The 23020-nt window shown below is 44.3% G+C and overlaps 1 protein-coding gene across 4 annotated transcripts in view; it reads left to right on the top strand.

Moving 5' to 3' along the window:
- Window positions 1-23020, top strand: part of ebf3b (EBF transcription factor 3b) — a 65283-nt gene that overhangs the window by 4264 nt on the left and 37999 nt on the right. For all 4 annotated transcript variants that reach the window (XM_010784162.1, XM_010784160.1, XM_010784161.1 and 1 more), the window contains exon 6: window positions 1186-1254. In XM_010784162.1, the coding sequence (XP_010782464.1) occupies window positions 1186-1254 (69 nt within the window). The remainder of the gene's footprint in view (window positions 1-1185; window positions 1255-23020) is intronic.

Below are 23020 nucleotides of genomic sequence, written 5' to 3'. Positions count from 1 at the left end.
CAGCGGTGTCATTGATACTAAAAGGAAAAACGCCTTTTGTTGTTATTGTTGAGCTCAGCATGAGCTTTGTGAACATTGAATTCGGATACTGTCGGTTAACCTCTCCTTTGTTGCACCGGTGCATTGTTCAAGTTACTGCTTGAGAGCAAGTGCAGCATGAGAGCTGAGAATGATTTGTCTTTTTCCATGCATAAACTCATCACTCACGCTCAATTTATACATGCATCCATCACTTATTTGTGACACGTTGAATATGCTCGTGCTCTAGAGGTAATATTTTTTTGTCAAGAGGAAGTGCGTTTTGCTGCTGAATAAAAAACTACTTTAACTGCTGCCTATTATCAGATAAGAAGATATACATAATAAGAACTAGTATAATAAGAATAATATTTTCATGTCTTAACTTATTATATCTTATTTGTTAGGCATGTCATACATATAGTTTTTAAATTATATTCTTGCTGTAATACACTGCGGCACCTTAGCTATAAAACACATCTTTATTACTGCTGCTAGAAAGTCATGTAAATCAGACATATTTAAATAATGTGTGGCTGACTGACAGTAGCTTTGCACAAAATCTTTGTTTTTCCTTCAGCACCATATGGAATAAATCAATCTTATTCACATATGTTTATATGTTTTCATTTCAAATGGAAACTAGGATGATGTATTTGTTTATTTTTGCAGTTTTGATTCAAGTCCCAATCAAAGTAGTAAAAGTCAGCTAGCTATAGGCTTAGGGTGGAGATGGCTGAAACATGTGGTGGAAGATAGATTAGTGCTTTTGAGGCCATAATTGATAAATGCCCTGCAGAAATATTGGTTGAGGGTGGCACCTTGCATCTCCCTCAGAAATAGCAGCTTGGCAATTAGAGGTAAACAAAAGCTGAAGCTGTGAAAAGTGACTCCCCTGCCTCCTGGCCCAATCCCCACTCCCCTCCCCTCCAACACTAAGCCAAACAACACAACATGTTGTTTTCACCATTTTTATCAGCCATCAGCATCAATGGAATGGATAGATTGAGTGAAGGAAATCTCATGACAATTTTCCCCCCCACTATCAAAACTACTCCTAGGCACTTAATACATGTATGTGATTTTCTGTGCATTATTTATTTATTTGTATTTATTTATTTAGAAAAGTATTGCTTGTTCTCTAACACCCTGTCTGTGTTCCTCTAGCCGATGCTGTGACAAGAAAAGCTGCGGAAACAGGAACGAGACTCCATCAGACCCTGTGATCATTGACAGGTAGGCAGTGTGCAGCTTCTTCTTCTTCTACTGTGTTTGTGAACGGGGACTGAGTAAGTGAATGGGTGAGTGTCTGAGTGACTAAATGGATGAGTGACTGAGTGGATGAGCAGGCACATGGATGAACAAATGAGTTCCCTCCCGGTGTGCCAGACGGCCCCGTTGGGCTGACTTGCATCTTATAGCCTCAGTGTGGGAACCGTGGGTGATTCTGTGTGAGTGTCTGAGGGGCGTCTTTCCCAGGTACCTGTGCACCGAGGGGCGGTCACCACCTGGATAGGGTTTGTTCAATCACAGGTGGTTCAATCACTAGAGGATCATGCTGGGAATACACCTAATTAGCTTATAGGCAACTTCACATTTATCTGGCTGGCTTCCCTTCATTGTTTACGACAGTGATGCTTACAGTGTCAATAGTTGTTTTTCATTGACTGTTTCCTTCGCTCAAGTTAGCTGAGAGCTAGATGCCATTACATTTTCGCTTTAGAAGGGATAAACATTTTATGTCTACTGTCTCGTCCGCCACATTTATAGCACCTTCATCACCTTCTAAAGAGGGGGAATAAACGCTCTTCTTTCAAGCATTGACATTTTTCTCACACTGTGAAACTATACGTCCTGGTCAGAGTGCATATGTTTAGGCAGTTTAGTGGATGTGTGTGCGTTGTGGATAGGGTGAGGTAGGGGGTGTAGTTTGAGAGTCGATCTCAATGTAACTCTCGCCACGTAGCAGGGAGAGACAGCAATGCTAATGTTTGACTAGCCGGAATCACTGTTTGCTTAGTGGAGAATGCCTGGTATCTGACAGAGGGGACAACTCTCTTATTAGTAATCAAATAGGGCTGAGCAGTTGTTGCTGCCACTCCACTCCAGCGGCTTCTCATGCATCAGGAAGTAGGAGCTGGCTGCCCTGGGAGCCTGGATGGATTACCAGAGCTACTGCTGTCTGAACTCAAACTCACACAGACACACGTAGATACACACACACAAACACACAAGCATGCACATCCTCGTAGGCATGCATGGTGCTTGTATGTTTATGCTCGAGAGTCACAGTGCTTACAAAAAAAGTAGAGGTGTTTAGGACTATGTCAGAAGAGTACTTTTTTAGCTGTATCAGATACCAGACAGACTGCTTAATTTATTAGTCAAGTGCATCTGTTAGTGAATGGATAGTGCTAACATTAACATATAACTTGAGACGTCTACTTTGCTTAATTTCCGCCGCTTTCATGTTTGCTTTGTGTCGCTCTGCTGCCTTTTAGTGCTTAGAGTTTCGCACACCATTGTTCTTCAATCTGCAGGACAAAACATGTAACATAAGTACAATAAGCAAAATGAATGCATGGAGAATTAAAGTCAAGAAAGAGGGGTGGGAAAAAAAAGAACAGGGAAAAAAGAAGCGGATGGATATTGTAAGCTCAACTGGCTCTGGGAGGGCTCGGATTTTCATTGTGACGAGTCTGAATAGGAGTAGAGTATCCCTTTCCTTGCACAATGAGCGGCTCTGTTGAAACACAAAAGCATATGTTCCTCATTAGACCCTCCCATTGTCTCCATGTCGTAACTATGAGCCCGTCAGCTCACCCCAACAGACCCACACAGGTTCCCAGTGACTCGCAGAGTGGGGTGCCTGTGAAAGGTTGCAGGGTTTAGCGTGAGTTACGGATATGGCCAGAACACTCTCACTACGCACGATTATTTTCCGCAATTGCTTGACTTTTCACGATGTGCATATGGATAAGCTTTTAGTTAAAGCTTCCATGTTTTACAGGCATTTCTTTTACATCTGTTATTTTCTCATGCACATCATTACAGGCACCTGTGTTGCGGCCGCTGCTGGCAGAAACTGATTATTTCCAATTGAGTAGAACATAGTTGAGTGACATAAACCAAGTTTTGATTGTTGAATCAGGCATGTCTCATCTGTCTACAATTACAGTATGAAAACCAGCTAGCACTGCCACATTTCCGAGAGAAACAGTAGCATGGCCGAACCTTAAGAAACAGATTTGGAGTGAATCATTGATGGCGTTCATTCCCTGTAACATTTTCCCAGATGGTAAGAGGGGAAAGCGCACACAGCTAGCTGGCATCTAGCAAGACATTAACTGGCGTTCCCATGGATCTGGCATATCCAACGGAGTTTGGGAAACTTATCATTCCAAATGTGTCCTATTTTCCTGCGGTCAAGCCAGACATCTGTTTACCCTATTTTCTCTCAGAGTTTTGATACAGATTTTCAGACAGATTTTTGAAGAGGAAGGGTTCCTCTTAAAAAAAAGTTGGTTAGATATAGGCCCAACAGCTGTCACAAAGTTTCAGCACTGCTTGGTCTTTAAATATTTCAGCACTTACATTTGATGCCCTTGCATTATTCATAATTCTTTTTTGGATGAAGAAAGGCCTGTTTTTGTTGCATTTGGGTGAGTTTTTATGTGTTGTGATTCAAATTTCAACATCGTTTGGGAAAGTCAGTACATATTTTAGTCTATAAAAAAAAGCCTATTGTGTTTCAACAGTGGTCGCATACTTTTTTCCATACAGTTGGAGCTTACATTAAATACAAAAAATACAGTACATTTATCTAGTGACTAATTGTAGCACTTATGCCATGACCACATGGCTTTGCAGTTCAGTATAATCATCTCTCCTTTTTATAAATCCAGCAGTGCTACACATGTCACATTTATAAGTTAATGATGCCTTAAAGTAAGTGGGGGTGTAGGTTTATTCAGTCAGTAATTTGAGTCTTTAGAATTATAGTGATGAGGTACCCAATATCTGATTAGATGGTTTTCCCATTTACAGTGCATGTAGTGTATAGCCAAACATAACTCAATTTGCGATGACTCTCCTGGTCTGGAATCTGTCTTCACTCTCTTGCATATTGACTTTGTCTTCTCTTGTGTGAAAGATTAGATACATTGTTCAGGCTTACACATGGATTTTGTAATAAGACAGCACATGTTGTTGAAAGAGGAGAGAAAATGACTCATTCTGCATGTCAGGGTTCAAAGGTCACTTTTTACTCTGGGAAGCCGGGGCAATTTATGCAAGTGGAATCGAGACGAACGGAGAGAGAATGTGATATCAATGTGTACTCTACCCATATATGAATTTTGGATTTAATTCATGTTCATACAGTTTAACATCTTGTGTCAATTTACGCTGCCATTCACAAACGGATTCTGGACCAGAACTAAACATGTCAGCTCCATTTATTCCAGCGGCTACGGCACTCCCTTTCACTTCCTGTCACAAAGGTCAAAGAGCACTGACCTTTGGAGAGCAGCCCAGCCACTGAATAATTCATGACATTGACTTGTTTTTTCCCTTATTTTTCCCCTTGTCTCTTTTTTTGGTCAGCACACATGGTTGTGCTGTGGGAGGCTTTTATTCATTTAGCTCATTTATAAAGGCCTCACCGCACCTGTTCGTGTGTTAATGTGATTACATTTTGGCCTAATGTAAATTTTGCTTAGCTTTCCGTTATGTCCCTCATTAGTGAGCCTGTATTTTCTAAATGACTTTGCGTTATCGTTCATTTGTGGAACACCTACGAGGTCATTTCCCAGAGTGCACTTGACTTGTTGTCAAGTTGTTTACCAGAAACAAAAGACCGCAGCCTTAGAACGTCTCGCATGTGGTTCCCTCGGCCTTCTAAGAAACAAATCGGGAAATGTGTGTGCTCCCATCTGGTTTTTGCAAAACCGTGATTACCTCCAAAAGCTGAACAAATGCCAGTATTTATAAGGTCAGCCCTTTATGTGGAAATGTGATGTAAATGAGAATCAGCGAAAGGGGACATTAAACAAAATTAAATTCATTGTCTCCTTTAATGTCATTTACATTTTTGGCTAAGCCCTGGACTGTCAAAGAGGATTTCTAAAACCATTTTAATTGCACATCAGCATTGGAAAGGAGGGCGTGTTTTCACCGAGCGGCTGTCTTGATAACCTGCAAAGAGAAGTCTGTTTGTGAACTAAATGCCTTGTTTTCTCTGCATCTGTGGAGGGGCAATTAAGACGGTATTCAGTAGGTAGTGTTAATCTAGCATTGTGCTCCCACCATCCATAATGAAAATGATGCAGCGGGTAGGGTCACTGTTGTTGTGATAGAGCGTTGATTGCTGCAGGTGTTCCTTCTGGGTTTTATACATTATACCATTGAGCCGTGGGACCTGCAATGCAATGTTTTTTTAGGCTTCACAGTGAGTCATTTAAAGCTGTTAACGTGTGTAGGAAATGCTCTCTTTCTATGTTTACACACGCATGCAAACACCTGCACACAGCTTTTTTACACGGCTTAACAATATATCCATCCCAGCATTTTATTTATGGCTGTGTTTGGTGTAATTCATGTGACAGATGTGAGTTTTTGACACCCATTGAGAAATTGGAGAATAAACTGGCCAGCCCTGCCTAAATCGACGTGATGTTTGAGTGAAGCCTGTCTCCTCCCGAGCCAGAGTAGGAAGAGCAGGAAGTGTTGAGAGCAAAAGCTGTACTTGGCAGCTCTCCTTTGGCTTGCACTTGCTGAGAAATGAAACCCAGACCCTCTCTGCTGCACCAGAGCCAGAACGTCCTTCCCATTGCTCCAACATCCAGGATTGGGTAATACTGTTCACTAAGCAAAACATTACCTCAAATTATTCTCGCCCTGTTTTCTATTCCCTCCTCCCTCATGTCGGTTTTATCGCAGTTTGTAAATGTCAAGACACGTACAAAGACGCACAGTATAAATGATATTTTCCAAATTATGCTCACATGTTTGGGTTCACATGAGTGGCGGCTGAACGTAACGTGGTGCCTGACGCTCCCGAGGGACACCCACCTCACTAGGGTAGGATTCCCCAGTGGCATCAGCTAATGGCAAGACTTGACAACAGCAGAGAAGCCGGGGGTGTTGTGTTTTACTAGCGCTGAGCAGGGGTGATGACTTTAACATGTGTGCTCAGAAAGACTGAGATGTGTGTGTGTGTGTGTGTGTGTGTGTGTGTGTGTGTGTGTGTGTGTGTGTGTGTGTGTGTGTGTGTGTGTGTGTGCGTTTGCGTGTGCGTGTGTGCACGTGCGTTTCATGTGTGTCCCTGCGCATGCATACGTTTGCACGCATGTGTGCGTAATCGCGCACTTGTGTGTGTGTGTGCGCGTTCTGCTAAAGAGAGAGGTGTGCACTAAGAAAGAGTGGCGCGGGCCAACAGAGCGACGGATTCGGCTCCAGCTTGACGGCAGTGAAAGACGAAACATGGTTCCACATGTGTTGAGAAAGAGCAGTCCATCTGTCCATGGAGACAGCCCCTCCCCCCTTCACCACCCCCTTCTCTTTCCTCTCTCCTTCTCCTCTTCTCCTTCTCTTGCTCTCCTCTTCCCCCACTCTTTACTCCCCTGGTTCACTGCTGACAGAAACAAGGCCAGAGCCGGGGTGATGGGATGAATGCTGGGCCAAGAGCAACACTCACTGGTCGTTGTATACACACACAGTTACATACACACACACATGCACACACACACATGCACATGTTGAAAAGATATAGGAAAATGTTATCAACATTTTTTTCAGTCCATATGTTGTTAAAGTTTACTATCTTCAGTTGCATTCACTGACTTCTTTTAGCGCTGTGTTAATGTGATTTAAATCCGGCTGTGGAGCAATGGAAGTGATTTATTTTGATATTATGAAAGAAAACAATCTATTAAGATTTATTCACTTCTCCCCGACACACTGCTGCAATAAGCCACCATGGTGAAAATGTTACATTATTGAAATTAAATCTGAAGTAAATAAAACATGCCACTCTTTTTAAAATATTTAGCAGCTCTCTTTTATAATTAAACTTTGTGGCTGTTTTGAACACGTTGTTTGGTTTCTTAAAGCATTAATGACGCAAAGGCTTTGTCGAACAGCTCCTGATTCTGTGAATCACATTTAGGTCACTCAGACCAGTGTTATTTCAGCCATTTTTTTTGCTTTTGAAAAAAGGTCTCTTTTCTTTCTCTTGGCATGTTCTCACTCCCATTCAATCCTTATTAGGTTTCCCCTAATTGTCAAACAAACTGTTGGGTCAACCTCAGTCGTATCGGGCCGTAAAACAGCACATTAGGCCCTGGTGAGGGATATATGTGGTATTTCATCGGAGACGGAGTAATGCTGGGGTTTTATGGTTAAGTACCAGTTCACGCCCACGCCATTTGTTTCGCATTAGAGTGGAGGTTTTGTAAATCAGATCAATATGTGCGCTGAGATGTGATTCCTTGTCGGGATCTCCCGAGTCGTTCTTTCCTCAAGTATTTTTCTTAGGGGACTGGTTGTCGATGCACACTCCTCCGCTCCCCCTCCCCTCCCATTCTTCCCTTTTTCCCTACCTCTGTCAGTCCCCTCCCTCCATCGCCACCTCAATCTATTTCCATTTTCTGAATGTAGCAATTTGTAGTGTGACACAGACAAGATTAGGATGGGAAGCAGTCTGAAGATTTCATCGGACATGGTCCTGCTCCCGCTGGTGTGAGGTCACAGGACAAAGATGGGGGAATTCAGGGATAGGGTCATCAGTTACCTCGGGGAAACGAGCTGGTCTGCTGGCTGCTCTGTTGGCCCCAGGGGTGCCTGGGATGTATCGGAGGAGAAGCCCCTGAGAAAGAGCCCTGAACCAGTGTCATTTATTAAAAGTGACAAGTTATTTCTAACTATAGCTCTGTTTTTATTGTTTTACAATGCTGCCATTTGGAACAGTGCCCCTCTCTTCAGGAATCACAAACAAGTGATGAATGAACGGGGTGACCTGCTTTTTAAACATATACACACATGCTCCATGCACTTTGGCCACACATGTGCGCTGTTCAAATTATGTTATGTGTTTTTTTGCGGTGCTCAAATAAAACAAATGTGCGGCTTTAATAAAGATCGACTGCTTGATAAGTGTAATGAAAATATTTCAACATGCACTGGTTTTCTCCAGGACATTTGTTCAGTAAATTAATAACAGCTTACAGTATGAATCTCAAGCTGACCTCGACATAATCAGTACCAGAAGTTCCACAGAACATGACCACACTGTGTTGTGTGTGTGTTAGTGTGTGTTTTGTGTGTGCACAGAGTAGAGCTTCAGCTTCTATTTTAGAGGTTGACTCTGGTGCACTTCTTTTTTTATTCTGGAGTTTCCTTATTTAAAAAAACACAACATTCTCGCTAATGATGAAGTATTTATTCCATGTTTGACCAGTTCTCCTTATTTAGGGTCACTGAGGTACTCTGCTCCCCCTTTTTGTTTTACTGCCTGCCCCAACTGCGTTAATGATATATGACAGAAATTTCCTTGAGCTGGTTCAGTGGCAAGAAAGGTCCTGGCTAGTCTATATCAATCCATCTGACTTATGTTCCCATGTCTTGAATTACCGCTTGATGGAAACCTGCTGCGGGCTTCTCTTGCCAATTGAAATCAGATCTCCTCCACAGCCTGGTGTGATATTGATCCATATTCAACACCCAGGCAGCCGATCGATCAGTATTGATTTACAATAAAAAACACTCCTCTGCTTGTTCAGCACTGCGATCGATACTTTAAAGCAAAGGGGGAAAACATATTTTAAAAGAAAATAAATGGGATTGTGCTTTTTACCATGCGGTGACCAGCTGGAATATATAAAAATGTTAGGAGATGTTTTATTTTCATTAGAGGAGTTTGAATTTAAGTGACCAAACCTTGAACACATCGGCAACCAGTAACCACGTCTGCATTGAGCAATGATCCTGTCCCGCCATGTGAGACAAACCAATAAAAATGGTTTAACGGGATGACACTTCTATAAGGACTCATTTATTGAAGGAGGTGTGTCTGTTTCTGAATTAGTGGCACATCTACACTGCAATGGGGAGTGCTAAACCTGTCATATCAAATCTATCAGAAAATTGAAACAGAATGCGAAAAGTGGTGGATCAAGCCCGAGCACTTTAGCTTGATTTTGGTGTGTTAACAGGATGACATGATTTCCTGTGGTTTTGATATTAATTTGTCTTGGTATTTATCCCGCACACACACACACATGCCGGGCCTCTGCCTCCCACGCGGCCATCATTAGGGCCCGGTACAAACTGGAACAGACGTAGGCGACCCAGTCAGCTCTAGTCCAGATCCACTTTCCTCCCTGTCACATCTTAGTCCTAATCTCTCGGACTTCCTCCCCTCTGCCAAATAACCGTTCCCATCCAGCAGGTCCCAGCATTGGCCCAGGCTGCTAACATCTGAAAGTTATTATCCCCAATCTCTGACATCCAGGAGTTTACAGTTATATAATGATGGGGAAAACCACATGTCCCCAGAGGCAGAGAACATTTTTGAGATGCCTCCCCATCTGTTTTGGGGGAGCTGCCCATTTCGGGGCCAAACTCAGAATGTCAGGCAGGTTTTTTTTCGGTAATTTTTATTTTCTACCACTGGAACAGGCCAGTCTGGGAATCATTATATGGGGTGATAAAGCAAATCCAATTGGGTCAGGTTCCCCACCACACAGCGCTGGTGGCACCAGCCCTCCCTGCCTCACTGCTCGTCCCTGACTGTGTAAGTGGTGGTTGTTTGTTTGTCCTAGAGAGGCTGGGCTGGGGGACTAATGCAAGCCCGGGGGCCAGCCAGGTCGGAGGCGACGGTAAACCCGAGCCGCCTGGTGCAGCAGTGCTCCCTCGCTGCTGGCTCGGCCTTGTTTGGACTGCAGCTCCAGTTTGCTTTCTTAGAGGGAAGCTGAGCCTCCGTAATCATTGAGCCTTTCGCTCGGGTGGGGAACGCAGCCGAGACCAGAGGGAGTGATGACATAGGTCCGCTGAGGCTTGGCCCGGTCCACCCCTGCTGCTCTTAGCATATTTATTTTCTCTTCTCATTGTAAGGTTTAAGTCACACCATATTATGTTCGGACCTTATGCACGTGCATAGGCACTCCGATGTGATGAGGTGCACGGCGTACAGCTGTAGGCTTTGTTTTTACTAATAACGCCGGGGATTAGTGACTCGCTGACCTCAGTGTAATCTTTATTAGTCTGTAAACTATATACTCTAGTGATGAAGCCGCTGTACCTGAAGTGAGAGCGGTGACACAGAGTGAGACATGCCGTGCGGGACAAGGGGGAAACTAACCAAATGACATGCTATTATTCAATCAGTGTGTACCCGATTATGTTATGAGTTGATGAATCTATGTTTCTGTTAAAGTGTTGCAAAATCGTACAGATTTGGATAATTTAAGGCTAACCATCTTGCCCCCCTGGGCACTCCTCAAAAATGTTTTATTCAACATCACCACTCTGTTCTGTTTTGTTACGTTATTGAAATGGGTTGTCGATTCGAATAGAGTCAACCTGGTGGGCCAATCTCATTGTAGCCAGTGGAGAGTGAAAGCCATCTCAGCAGCATAGCCTCACCAGAACACACACAGAGATTGGACGAGGGGGGCAGTGAGAGCGAGAGTGCCTTCTCCAGATGGAGATCCCAGATATGGGGGAAAATGTCCGGGCCATTTTCCAGGGTTTCCATAATGGGAATCTACCCCGTGCTTGCTTATTAAGTTGTGCACACAAGGAGGAGTGAGGAGAGAGATGGAGAGCAGAGGAGATAAGGGCAGGCGAGGCGAGAGATGGACAACCTGTACGGCGTCACCTCTCTGTTGTAAGTGTCAAGCAGACCCTGTCGGAGAAATCACAGGTCATGTGGATAGATGATTGTCAAAGCGCCACGTTGATATAAGGGCTTTCTTTTTTTATTTGAGCCACGGAGGCACATGATAAGATTTGTTTTTGTTTTCTGTTGGAGAGGGAGAAAGTATGGCGTTCAGGTCAGGAAGGTCGACTCTGGGGGTCACAGAGTCACAGCCTTTTTGGTACCTGAGTAACCTCACACGGCTAAGCCATTTCTCAGGCTCCCTGAAATGATGGTGGGGTGTGGAGAGGAGGGGGTTGGTTGACGGGGGTGGGCAGGAGAGTGATCTATCAGCGGCAGCGGCAGACATGCAGACAGAATGGCAGCTACTGCAGCTAAACAGAGTGAGACAGATAGGCAGAAGTCTCTCATACGTAACACCAGGAGCTTTAAGACGACAGCGCTGAGTGTTATGGATGCTTGACATTGACCCCTTATACAGACATAGAGTATTTATCAAGGTTGTAGTAGAATAGTGTATTTGTTTGTAAATTATTTAGTTCACTATAGGTGAGATGTTACTCTCCTCGCTTGCCATTTTCGTGAAATAAGAACAATGTGTTATTATTCTGCCTTTTGCTCGACTTGTTAGATGTTTTCGACAAGACTTGGAATTAAGGTGATCATATTTTGAAAACTGTCAGCTCTATCAATTCAAATCTACTTTAAAAAGCGGAGAGGAAAAAAGCTCTGAAGCTTACATTTGTCTCGAAGAGAAATATTTGTGTACAGATAGGCCTGTCATTCTGTGAAACAACATTCATGATTCTTTTATTGGTGCTCAGCCATCACCCCCTCTCTTCCTCTGTGGAAAAAAGGGTTAGTCTACAAAGTGGCTTTTTGCCGTTTGAGAGAAGTAAACTTCATCAGGTCGACGGTGAGGTGTGCTTCACATGTCACTCAGTCGAGCTCCCTCCTAATGAAATGCTGCATACAGATTTCTGCCTGCGGGCTCCGGGGGATAAGACCGTGGTAACAGAATGAAACAAACCCCTTCCCATTCCCTTCACTCTCACACACTCAAACACGCACAAAAACATACACAGACAAACACACATTCATCCAGCAGCACACACACACACACACACACACACACACACATTTGCTGGAGAGCATCCATGTGAGGAGATCCAAATCTGCAATTTATTCAAATATTGATATTTCTACTTGTCAGGAGAAAGGTGCCTTGAAATTTCCTCTGAGTACTCCTGTCAAAAAAATAGCAGGAAATATGTCAGATAATTCATAAATGGAGTTCAGCGCTGCAAAGTCAGTTGGGAACAGCAAAAAATATATATGCTTGTCAATGAAGAATAGGAGCAATATTACAGAGCCTGCTGCTCATTCTTCCATCATGTCAAGCAAACAGCTTTTGCAGGCACATAAGTGTATGTATCAGTCCGTGTGTATATTTGTGTATGTGCGTGTATATTTGTATATGTCCCCGTGTATGTACATGTGTATGTATATTTATGCATGTGAATGTGTGTGTGCTTTGGCTATGTTGTGACTCCTACTTAGATGTGTTTGTTATCTTTCTCCATCAAGACACCCCATTTCCCATCTCGAGGCAGCCAATGGGAATGTGTCTTTTTTTGCAAAGGTCCGTAACCGGACGCTGGCCTCCATGTGGTTTGAATTAGGGCCCCTGAAACTGTGAAGGACGCCTCGAATGACGTGAGGCACTTGCAGACCAAATTCCATTCTGCTGAATGGTGGAGAAAAGAGCTCTCCGGAATCCTCAGAGATTTTTTGGCCCAGGCCCGCCAGCGATTAAAACAGGGCGGAAACCAATAACTCAATGAATAATGGGGCAACGTCCCATGAAATCTCTCACTGCTCTGTCACACCCTCATTCAAACCCAAATCAACTCAAACTCTGCTGATTAGTCTTTTTTCCAAAGAGAAAAAAAGAAGAAAAAATCGGACAAAAGTCTTGTTCTTTCCTCCCTTTTTATTGAACATAACTTTCAACACTCTGAGGAAATAGGCCCTCTCTCCCCTGCTTCCTCCCGGTCTCAGTTACCTCCATTTTGACAAAGTGTGAGCTTCCCGATGATGCATCGCTTGACCATGTTGTGCCAAGGCAAGACAGAATAGGACTCCACGTATCTCCTGCGGTCATGTGATGCCATAGTTCATAGCAGTTGATGAGATGCAGTTTGGCACAGCTTGGGACCCATCTGGGAGATGCAGATACGCAGACAGGAGAAGTATTTTACAGCAATGCATCTGCGCGCTTGAAGAGCTATTTAGCATATGCTGCTATACGAGAGAATTTGCTTTGCTGTTGCCAGCTGCAGATTAGTCTTCATTTCTCCAAAATCCGACAGAACAGCTGATGCATAGTCGTAGTTGGCTAGCATCGTGCAAATTAACGTTTTATGTTAATGCAGTATGTTATTTCATATTTTACTGAATTACTTCTGCATTACTTTGAAATATTCTGTTAAAATAACACAAGAAAAACAAACTCTGTTTCCAGTTGTTTTGTATCAACAATGTCAAGCAGTGCAGTAATGCTGCTGCCAGCACTGGCCGGTTTGTTTCTGTTAGCTCTAGCAGAAGTCAAAGCCCATGCTGCTGCTCTAACTCAAGTGGCTGATATGTTAGGCCATCTAGGGCATGGCAGGCGGTTGACAGTCCATGCAGCCTGTCTACCCACAGGACATCTCCACACAGTGTGTCCACAGTGGGGCCAGTGCTGTCATCTGGGCCCACTATGGACCACTGCTCTGCTGACAGTGAGAGGGTAAACGTTTACCACCTCAATCCCCCATTAACTCAGTAAAGGCGCTTCGATCCTCTGTGAAAATAATGATATTGATTGGAGCTTGGCTCTACAAACGAAATGGTTGCAACTAAAAGAGGGATGGGCCCCTGCATTAGAATATGGGATTTTCGAGGATAAAAGAGTGTTTGGATCTTGTTATATTTTTCCTCTCCTCCATCTCCCTCTAGCTTTCCCCCACCTCCTTGTCTCCTCTCTTTCTGCATTTGTATGTGTGCGTATGTATTGTGAGAGCCTGCGTGTCTCCTAAGATTACCCTCCGCTATCCCCGCAATCAAACAACAAATGACAACATCATTGCTCAGGCCTTTCAAAATACGACACAAAAAGTGTGTTGTAGCTACATTAACTTGCAACAACCCCCTAATAGACCCTTGTGGGTTTTGTATCACTCCCCCTCTCTCTCCTCTCTTCTCTCTGCAAGGCTGTCACATATCCACCCCCCTCACAGTGCGAGCCTCCGAGCCTCGGTGGAGATCAGGAGCTCCCTGTCGGAGGTGCTTTGTCACGTAGCCCAGGGAGCGTGGAACTCACCCAGAGCTGTTGAACAAACACAAGCACAGGGGCTGTCAATAGCAGCTCCGCAAACTAATTGCCTGTCAAATGAACCACCCTCGTTAAGCTGCCCTCACACACACACAGTCGTGCGTGCACTGTGACATTCATACGCTCACACACACACACAGGCACACACACCCACACACGAAGCCGATTTGATTCAAAGAGTAGTGATACCTTGTTAGAAGAAAAGACACACGAGTGGCACTTCTCTGTTCACCGCCTTGTTTCTGCAATCGTTACCGGCGTGTGTAGTGCAGTCACCGTGAGATTCCCATTTTGTTATATTATGAGGGGCAACATAGCATTCTATGGTATATCTGATGTAATCCAAACACATCCCACACGCCCTACAGTGTATCAGCTGGCGTAATATTTCAGTTTTTAAAAACACTCATTAGATGGTAGCAGAGCTCCATACGCCAAATGTTATTGTTTTTGTGTTTGTTTTGCTTTTTTTTTTCTGTAGTCATTAGGCGGTAGCAGTGGAGTGCCCAGCGCCTTGTCTGGGTGCCTGTAACAGTGCTGTCGGATTGACACAGCTGGGGAGAGCAGCTTGAGGCTGCACGCTCAGGAATACACAGGGGTGTTCAAAGCCCCTCTCTGAATCCTGATCAGAGCGCTGCCCCGGCCAACTGATGGCCTATTAAATATACATGCGCAGAGGTCAGAGCTGGAGGTCCCGGCTTCCTCCCAGCCATGTGCACTTAAGCGGAAGGGCTGGGCAACAATAAAACCTCCTCTCGCTCCAGCGAGCTCTCCCCTGACACCCTCACCTCCAGTGTGTACGTCAAGTACAGTGCTCACCTAGCGCTATATTACAACTGCCTTTGTGAAAAGGCCAAATGATGCATTTTTTACATGGTTATTATATATTTATATTCAATAACACCAAGGACCACTCTTGCGTCTGTCTGTCTCCCGTTTCTTTCCTATTGTCACTGATAAATAGCCTTGCTCGATACACGGGTACACAGAGTTTGAAGTGAGTTCACATCCCTCGCCTTTGTAGTTCGCCTGAGATTGAGACAAGAAGGTAGAGGGAAGAGCCCCATAATGGCCAGTCATGATTAACATATTCAGAGTGACACTCTCTCTGTGTTCCTTCGTTAAGCCCGGTCTGTCTGACTAATGAAGTGGAGCGGCAGTTTATCAATTAACCCAGCACTGAGCCATTTGTGCTGGGGATAACACTCGCACTGGGTGTCACGGTGATCCAGTTTGGTGGCCTTTAACCTCTGCAAGTGTCCAACAAGGCAAGACTGTGTGACAATGACAGCAAGACACACAAGTCCACCAGTGGAAATCCGCTAAACAGGATTTGCGCCTGCTGCTCGTCGGCGAAATGCTGAGAAAAGGGTTTCGATTGATTGGGTAATAGGATCATGAAAAAAGAATCTCTACAAACTAACATTGGGGGTTTTCAGCATTCTCAGACTTGGCATAGATCATAGCAAACAACTTAGTGCTGTCTCTATTAAAACAAGCCCTCCCCTGCCATTATCTTTCCCCCCACTGCTCCTTCCTCCATTTCACATTGTTTGTGTTCATTAAGACATGGGCGACCTGCCTTATCCACACATCAGACCTAGCTCTCAAGAGTAATTGCGATGGTCTCGCAGAGGATAATGTGGTTTAAACTCAGTATAGCCTGTCTATTAGGAGAGACATGATGGCAACCACAAATAATAAAGAACTATTTATTCCTCTCTCTGTGACGCTAACTAGGTAACATATCAAGCCAGCCCCACTAAGGGTCTCTCTTACTGTCAGATATGGCACCCTTCATCCATTCCCAATGGCCCTTGCCTCGACATCTCTTCTCTTCATTTTCTACATGAGCTTGGTCATAAATGCACACACACCTCATATATATTTGATGGTTAATATTTATCCTCGCTAGGGAAGTGCACTTTACATGTGGTAACATACGATTACCTGCAATTCTTATAGCAAAGAAACAAAATCGATATGGATATATAATTCATGACGGAGGGGCTATCAGTTTTTATGGCTCTCTATCCAGGCTCATTAAAGTTTTATCGTAATTGACTGCAAGCAAGAGTTTTTAAGGCATGTTTCTCCCTCACTTTCTACCTTAAATAATTAAGTAAAGTTTAATTGGTTGTGTTTTGAAGCACCTAGTGGATGATAGGAGTCTCCCACATTCAAAACCATCAATTATAGAGCGATATGTTATGCATTAACCTGTCAGTTTGTTCATTTGTTAAGGCAGGAAAGTATGGTCCCATCCCCCAAATCACAGCCTGAAATCGAATAAATGGCCGAGCCCTTCAGAAAATTCCTTTTCATGTCTTTCATTGCTGTGTTAATGTAGTGACATGACGCTGTCACTCAGATTGCTCCCATCCACCGCCAGCCCCGAATCGACTCCGCTGATTGGTGGTCAACTTGTTCTCTTGAAGGGAGATTGACAGACGGAAAATTGCACTCTCAGATTTCACCCTTCATTCGTTGCAGTTGTTCTTCCACTCGTCAACTCTCCGCCATGCCTGAGACAGACAGAGGCTTTATCCATTAGCTGTTGGCTTGGCGGGTGGGTGGGCAGATTGAGGCTGGATGGAGGAGGAGATGGGGGTGGGAAGACAATCCTACATTTGAGCACTCTGAGGGAAAATCAATCATGTCATCATAAGTGAGAAGTATGGATGAATTTCATCAGCTGGTTCCTGTCCTGTTCACGCCGCTGGCTTCCTGACTGGCCTGTCCCTCTGATTGGCATCCTCAATGACCCTTAAATCCGAAAAGAGAGGAGATTTTGAAAACACTATAATAAGAGAAATCGGACAGTAGTTTCAGGGTCACATTTCCCACTTTTCCTGCTGCTGCACTGTGGGAAACCTCAAGTGGTTTCTCTTGACAAAGTGGTAATAGATTTACAATATGATGTTGTGCCAAACCAGCATTAGGCAGTTTTGTAAGAAAATGTTTCTCAACAATTTTCCGTCTACAGCAGATATGATGAAGTGTTATAAAGGGCAGCAGCACTCTGCCACTGAACATTTTTTTTAATAATTTCCCCTATCATCTCACAAGGTCACCGAGGAGCACTAAAAGCATCAGAGGTATAGGGTGTGAAGCAATCAAAAATGGATGAAAGTGAAGACATGGAAATCACAGATGAGAAATTGACAGCCGTTTACAGCCTTGTTGTTGATGTGAGTGACGGAGCGAGGGAGAAAGTGAGAGGGAATGAGTGAGGAGAGTGAAAAAGGCAGAGTTAAAGTGGTGATAAATTTAATGGAAAAATCAAATACAAAACAAATTCATTCCTCTAAACTTGATGCTTCAGTCGTTCTTTTCTTGGCCTGTGCTAAGCCTTAGAATAAACTGTCACTCCTTATCGATCGCATCTGAATTGTTACCGAGATTTCTGAAAAGTAGTCTTGACACACACCCGGCGAATAGTAATCTTACGAGATGAGAACATCCAGACTGAACAGCTAACACCCCTGACTTAAAATAAAAGAGGCTTTTCTTTCCTCCCTTTTTCAAATCCAAGCTAATACACCATGGTGAATTACAAATTCAGTGATAAATATGTTGCTGTGAAAGATGTGCCCTTGTTGGATTTTATTGTTTTTGCTGGTAACTGTGTATGAATGGGAGGTGGAGTTGAGGNGGGGGGGGCAGCTTAGTATTTTGTCATGGGGAATGTTTATAAACAGCAGCTGAGCATGAAATGTTTGTACACGATTTGTATGCCATTTGTGATGGAGATGACATGATCGAAAAATCAATTCACTTCACGTTTGATTTCCAGCGAGCGGTTAAATGAGTGCTGTCGACAGCACCGACTGAAATTCATGTATCATGGTATGGTTCATTATATTCCGATGGTGTATTAATTATGGCTATAGATAGAGAGCTCTGCTGTGAGCGGTAGCCTAGCTGCTGTGTGCCAGGGGGAGCTAGCCTGAGGAGGAAAGCTCTCCTTGTATCCACTCATCCCTCAGCTGACAGGCTTGCTCCAGGAGAAAAGGATTTCTCCGGATTGAGTGCCATTTTCTCTTCTTTAACAAGGAAATTAGTGTGTAAAGGAGATCTGTCAGGATAAAGTGCAGCTTGACTGCTGCTGCCCTCCCCTCCTCTCCGTCTTTCTTTCCCGCCCTTCCCTCCTTTCCTCATCCTGTAACTCGCTCTCCTCCTCTCTTGCTTTCCTCTCCCTTTCGTTCCCTTCTCCCCCACTCAATGGCTCCCTCAGGGGATCTTCTTTGAGCATTAGCAGAACACATCCAATGTCCCAGCTACATGATTTCATGATATGATTTGTACCGGGGATTTGCAATAATCCGCAAATAAAGTTGAAAGTGAATGACTCTCAATAAGAGACGCAGACAAGCAAGACCAAACCTTTTAAGATTTTCTTTATCTTTAATGGCATGAAAAATGAATTTGTTTTGCATTAGATCACAACAATTTAGCAATGGCCTGAGTATGTTGTTTTGTCTTTGGGTTTTATGATCATGATTAATTCCTGCACAGGAACCTCGCTGATATACATAATGCATCATTTGCTCATTTAAATGTTCAGTTCCTCTGCAGTTGCAGAGAGCTTGGTAGCTCATTACCCATTACCCATGTGTGCCTGGGCTTTGGAGCCAGATATTCACTTGTAGTCAAATATACAGTATCAGCTGCTTTAGCAGGATATCACAAATTGACAATGGAATTAAACTCAGGTGTCATCTCCACCACTCCACCTTCATCCACCTCATGTTAGTTAGTCCCTTTATTTTGCTCCACCATTAGTGAGAACTAACTTTTCACCTCAACTAGACAGACAGGGATGAGACCTGCTGGCACATTTTAATAAGTCTGCTTCAAAGGTGTTGGGTGAGGATAGAAAATCAAAACATCCCAGGTTAATTTGAAATGTACTCTGCATCTGTGATGGGAAACAGCCTCACAGGTAAGTAAGGGAGACAATTAGGGAATATCCGTAAGTGCAGGAGCTGCATACTAAAAAACGCAAATCACTATTTCCCCATCTGGCCCCTACTGTGCCGAGAACTGCAGCTGAGGTCCGATTTCACCCGTCAATCACGGCCGCTTCGCTGTGGGGTGTGTGTCCTGGTGAGAGAGCCTACCCCCAAGTCATTAGCACACACAGTCAAACTGTACTGAGAACTGCCCTGCACCGCTCCGCTCTGCACCACGGTTTAAATATCCCCAGCCTGTGACAGGATCAGTTTAGCGATCTGTAGGATTGATCTCCTCTTTAAAGTTTTGCCTGAGGCGACTCTAATTGGGAACGAGGCTGCCTCCCACTCCCCTCACTCCCTTAACTGTCAGTCTTGGCTTTGTTTACTGAGGACATGCCCAAACCTATTTACTCAATAATGAGGAGACGTGGTGGGGATGCTGCTGATCACATTGAGGCCCCCAGCGGGACTTCTGCATGCTGGGAAGGGCGGGAACATCATTTTAGACTTTTTAAGATAGTGAAAGTTAGCCTACGCCATCAATATGATGTAGAGCAGTGAATATGTGTCCTCCTTATTTTCTCATATGGATCTCCTTTATTTGCAGAACACTTGTCAACCTTTGGGAATTCTTTGTTTTCTAACCCTGTCATATCATTAGCTAAAATAGAACAGCGTTTAAAAGACAAAGCACACAAGTCGTACCATGTTACGCTTGTAAAACACCCTCCATATGCTTTAAGCCATCTATAAAGAATGAAAGCAGCCTGAGAGCCCACTCCAAACATTGAGGTATCGCCAGTGTCTTGCTGTGGAGTGGACTATTCATGACTGGAGGGCTTTGGCCTATTGGGCCATTTCCTTTTTCTCTCATAGTGCATTCCTCAGATTCCCACTCTCATTTAGGTTGTTTTCATTTGCACGGACTGACAAAGCCTTTGGTGTGGATAGCAAGGCTATAGAGTCCATTGATGCCCATTGGGATTATGAATGATGAAGTGGAGAAGCGGCCGCTATCAGAGGGACACAACACTGCTCTTAATAGAAAAGCATTTAGAAAGGCAGCAGGGAGGGGGTGTTGGTGCTGGGGGCTTTCTGACACTCGACTGATAAGAGGCAGCTCTTCAGAGGTGGTAGTGTGTACAATGAAACACGCTGATGGGGATACAATGACACACATGTTGCGTCTGACAGGCGGTGATTTAGACGTGGGGTAGAAAGAAAAAAAAACCTGGACCACACAACAGAGAGTTTCATGACGCTATATTCTCGCTACAGAATTTTCTTGTAAAGCAGCCTGTGCATGTTTCGACTTATTGGTCTGATTTGCGGGAAAATGCATTGTCATTACTCATATCCGGCCGTGACAGATTGGAGAGGAGCTGGGAAAGGGAGAGAGAGGAGTTGGTAGTGTAGTGGCACGGGAGTGAAAGAGAGATATGCAGAACGGGAGAGCTGTCAGTTTGAGGAATGAGCCTGATAAGAGGAAGGGACTCGGCAGATGGGCAGAAAAAACCGGCAGCACACTTCTCAATTAAACATGTAAATACCAAAAGCAGGCAGCGACGGAGATGAGAAAGTTAAATAAACACAGCACCGTGCTGTGATTACAAGCTCAAAACACCACCACCTTTGCCACTTTTTTTCTTTTAGTTCCTGCAACTCCACGGAAGTCTTTAATCCAGCTAAACTTCTGCTTCAACACATTATATATTACCTTGTTCTTGTTCTTGTTTTCATCATCTCCTGTGGCTAAATTGATTCATGCAGAGTCAGATTCTTTAGGAAGTTGCATGCCCACCAGGAAATTTTGATATAGATCTAATTGAGCTATTCATCCATTCACTTTGTCCTTTGTTAGAATTTCTCTATTGTAATATTTGTTATAATAATTGTTGTCCATCATTTTTACATACGTGCCCCCCCTCAACGTGCACCCTGCTGTGAACTACAGGGAGTATCTTAAATACTTCTGTAGGCAGTGTCCCTGACATTAATAACAATGAGCTTGGCATAACCACAGTACATTCTTAGGGAAGATTCACAGTTTGACATTCAGCCCAGATGCTATCGTGGAGCCTCAGTGTTTAAAACCGCAGAGAAGACAGACATCTGTCACTTGTTACCTTTGAAGTGAATAAGAGAGGGACGCAGAAAAACACAGTGGACAAAAGGCCATTCTGACCACAGACCCTCAGTGTTTACAAACGGAAAGGGAGAGTGACAGGAGAAACTCAAGATGAATGGATCACTGCTGTTGATCTCTCCTTCTCATTCCATGTGCTAAGTTATTCCGTGGCTGCTACCCCAGTGGGGGGTGGAGGGAAACAGGAAGTTGAGAGAGGCAGGCAGAACGCCTCAAGGACTCTGGAGGAGCAGAGCACCGCAGCCTGCATGGGAAAAAAAAACGTACTGTACACTTCTCTAACCTGAGGTATCAAACATTACAAATGTGAACATAATTCACCTTTTAATGAGCAGATGATGCTATATTAAGGCAATATTTGCAATAGTGTTGATTTGCCATGTTGAAATAACAGGATCTGTTGCGTTAGCTGTTATTTTCTGTAGAGTGTGGATTTAAGAATAAGTGTATTTTGATATAATTATTAGAACAATGGCCGCATTCATTTGTCGTCTGTCATGTCTCCTCAGACCTGTTTCTATTTCAGGTTGCACGTCAAGTGAGAGCAGCTATATCTGGCTGGCAATTAAGCTGGTCCTGCCTCCCCTTGATGCTTGATTAGTCCGATTGATGGAGGAGGCCATATGTGGCGGTGTCAAAACTTGGCAGCCAGGCTCCATCCTCTCAAATGAGAGGCAGGCAATAAAGAGGCAGGCTGCCCAGAGTGGGTGCACGTATGTGAGGCCTGCAGCGCCATGATTCGGGCCCCCTGATATGTAGAATTTTCTCTGGGGGTCTTTCGGGCCACTGACCACTCCAGCCAAGTTCTGGTCGGGGCAGAGGTGGCCACCGGCTAGGGGTGTCACTGTACCGAGCCCTCTGGGGCACAAGCTCCAGGCAAAGCGTGGGGGAGTGTGTGGTGGTGGAAGGGGGGGTGGGATGTGTGGCGTGGTGGAAGGAAGGGGGCCGGTGAGTGGTAGATGGGGTGGTGGGATTAGGTTTAGAAGCTGAAAGATATGGCCCCCTTCCCAATCTCGCTCGGAGACAACAAAAAAGGGTCGAAACTGCGTCTGGGGGGAGTGGTAGATGGGGGGGTTGGGAGGTTTAGAAAGCTGAAAGATATGGCCCCCTTCCCAATCTCGCTCGGAGACAACAAAAAGGGAATGCTTGAGAAGGGGAAGCAGCGGGAGGAGAGCACAAAGACAAAGGCGCGGGCAAGGTCAGTCTAGCTAATGGGCCTGAGCCGTAGGCTGCCTGGGGCTAGGCACACTTCTGTTCTCTCTCACACACTGGGCCTTCAAAGACCCTTCAGTCCACCCCTCTCCTCTCTTCCTCCATCTCTTCCACTCCTCTTTTACTCTTTTCCCCACTTCCACTGGTGACACTTCCTCCCTTCAAAAGACTCTGCACAGGTGCCTTAAAGAAACCTTTTCTACAAACACCTCCAAAATACTTCCTTGTTACTCACTCACATCAACAATTGTGATGAATGATCCAAACAGAAACTATTTCCACACTTCCAAAAAGAGAGATATTTGGATGGAGAATTCTTCAGCTGTATTTGCTGTCAATCAACCGTCATTAGGTCCAAGGTGGGTTCCCTGGAAGTGCTAAGAGGAACTGTTGGAAATGAGGAGGAGGTGGAGTGTTGTTGTCAGGTTGGC

The sequence above is a fragment of the Notothenia coriiceps genome, unplaced genomic scaffold (genome assembly GCF_000735185.1).
Source record: "Notothenia coriiceps isolate Sejong01 unplaced genomic scaffold, NC01 NC01_scaffold00026225, whole genome shotgun sequence".
NCBI lineage: Eukaryota > Metazoa > Chordata > Actinopteri > Perciformes > Nototheniidae > Notothenia > Notothenia coriiceps.
The sequence above is the reverse complement of the archived record's forward strand: the minus strand, read 5'-3'. Positions and strand labels throughout refer to the sequence as shown.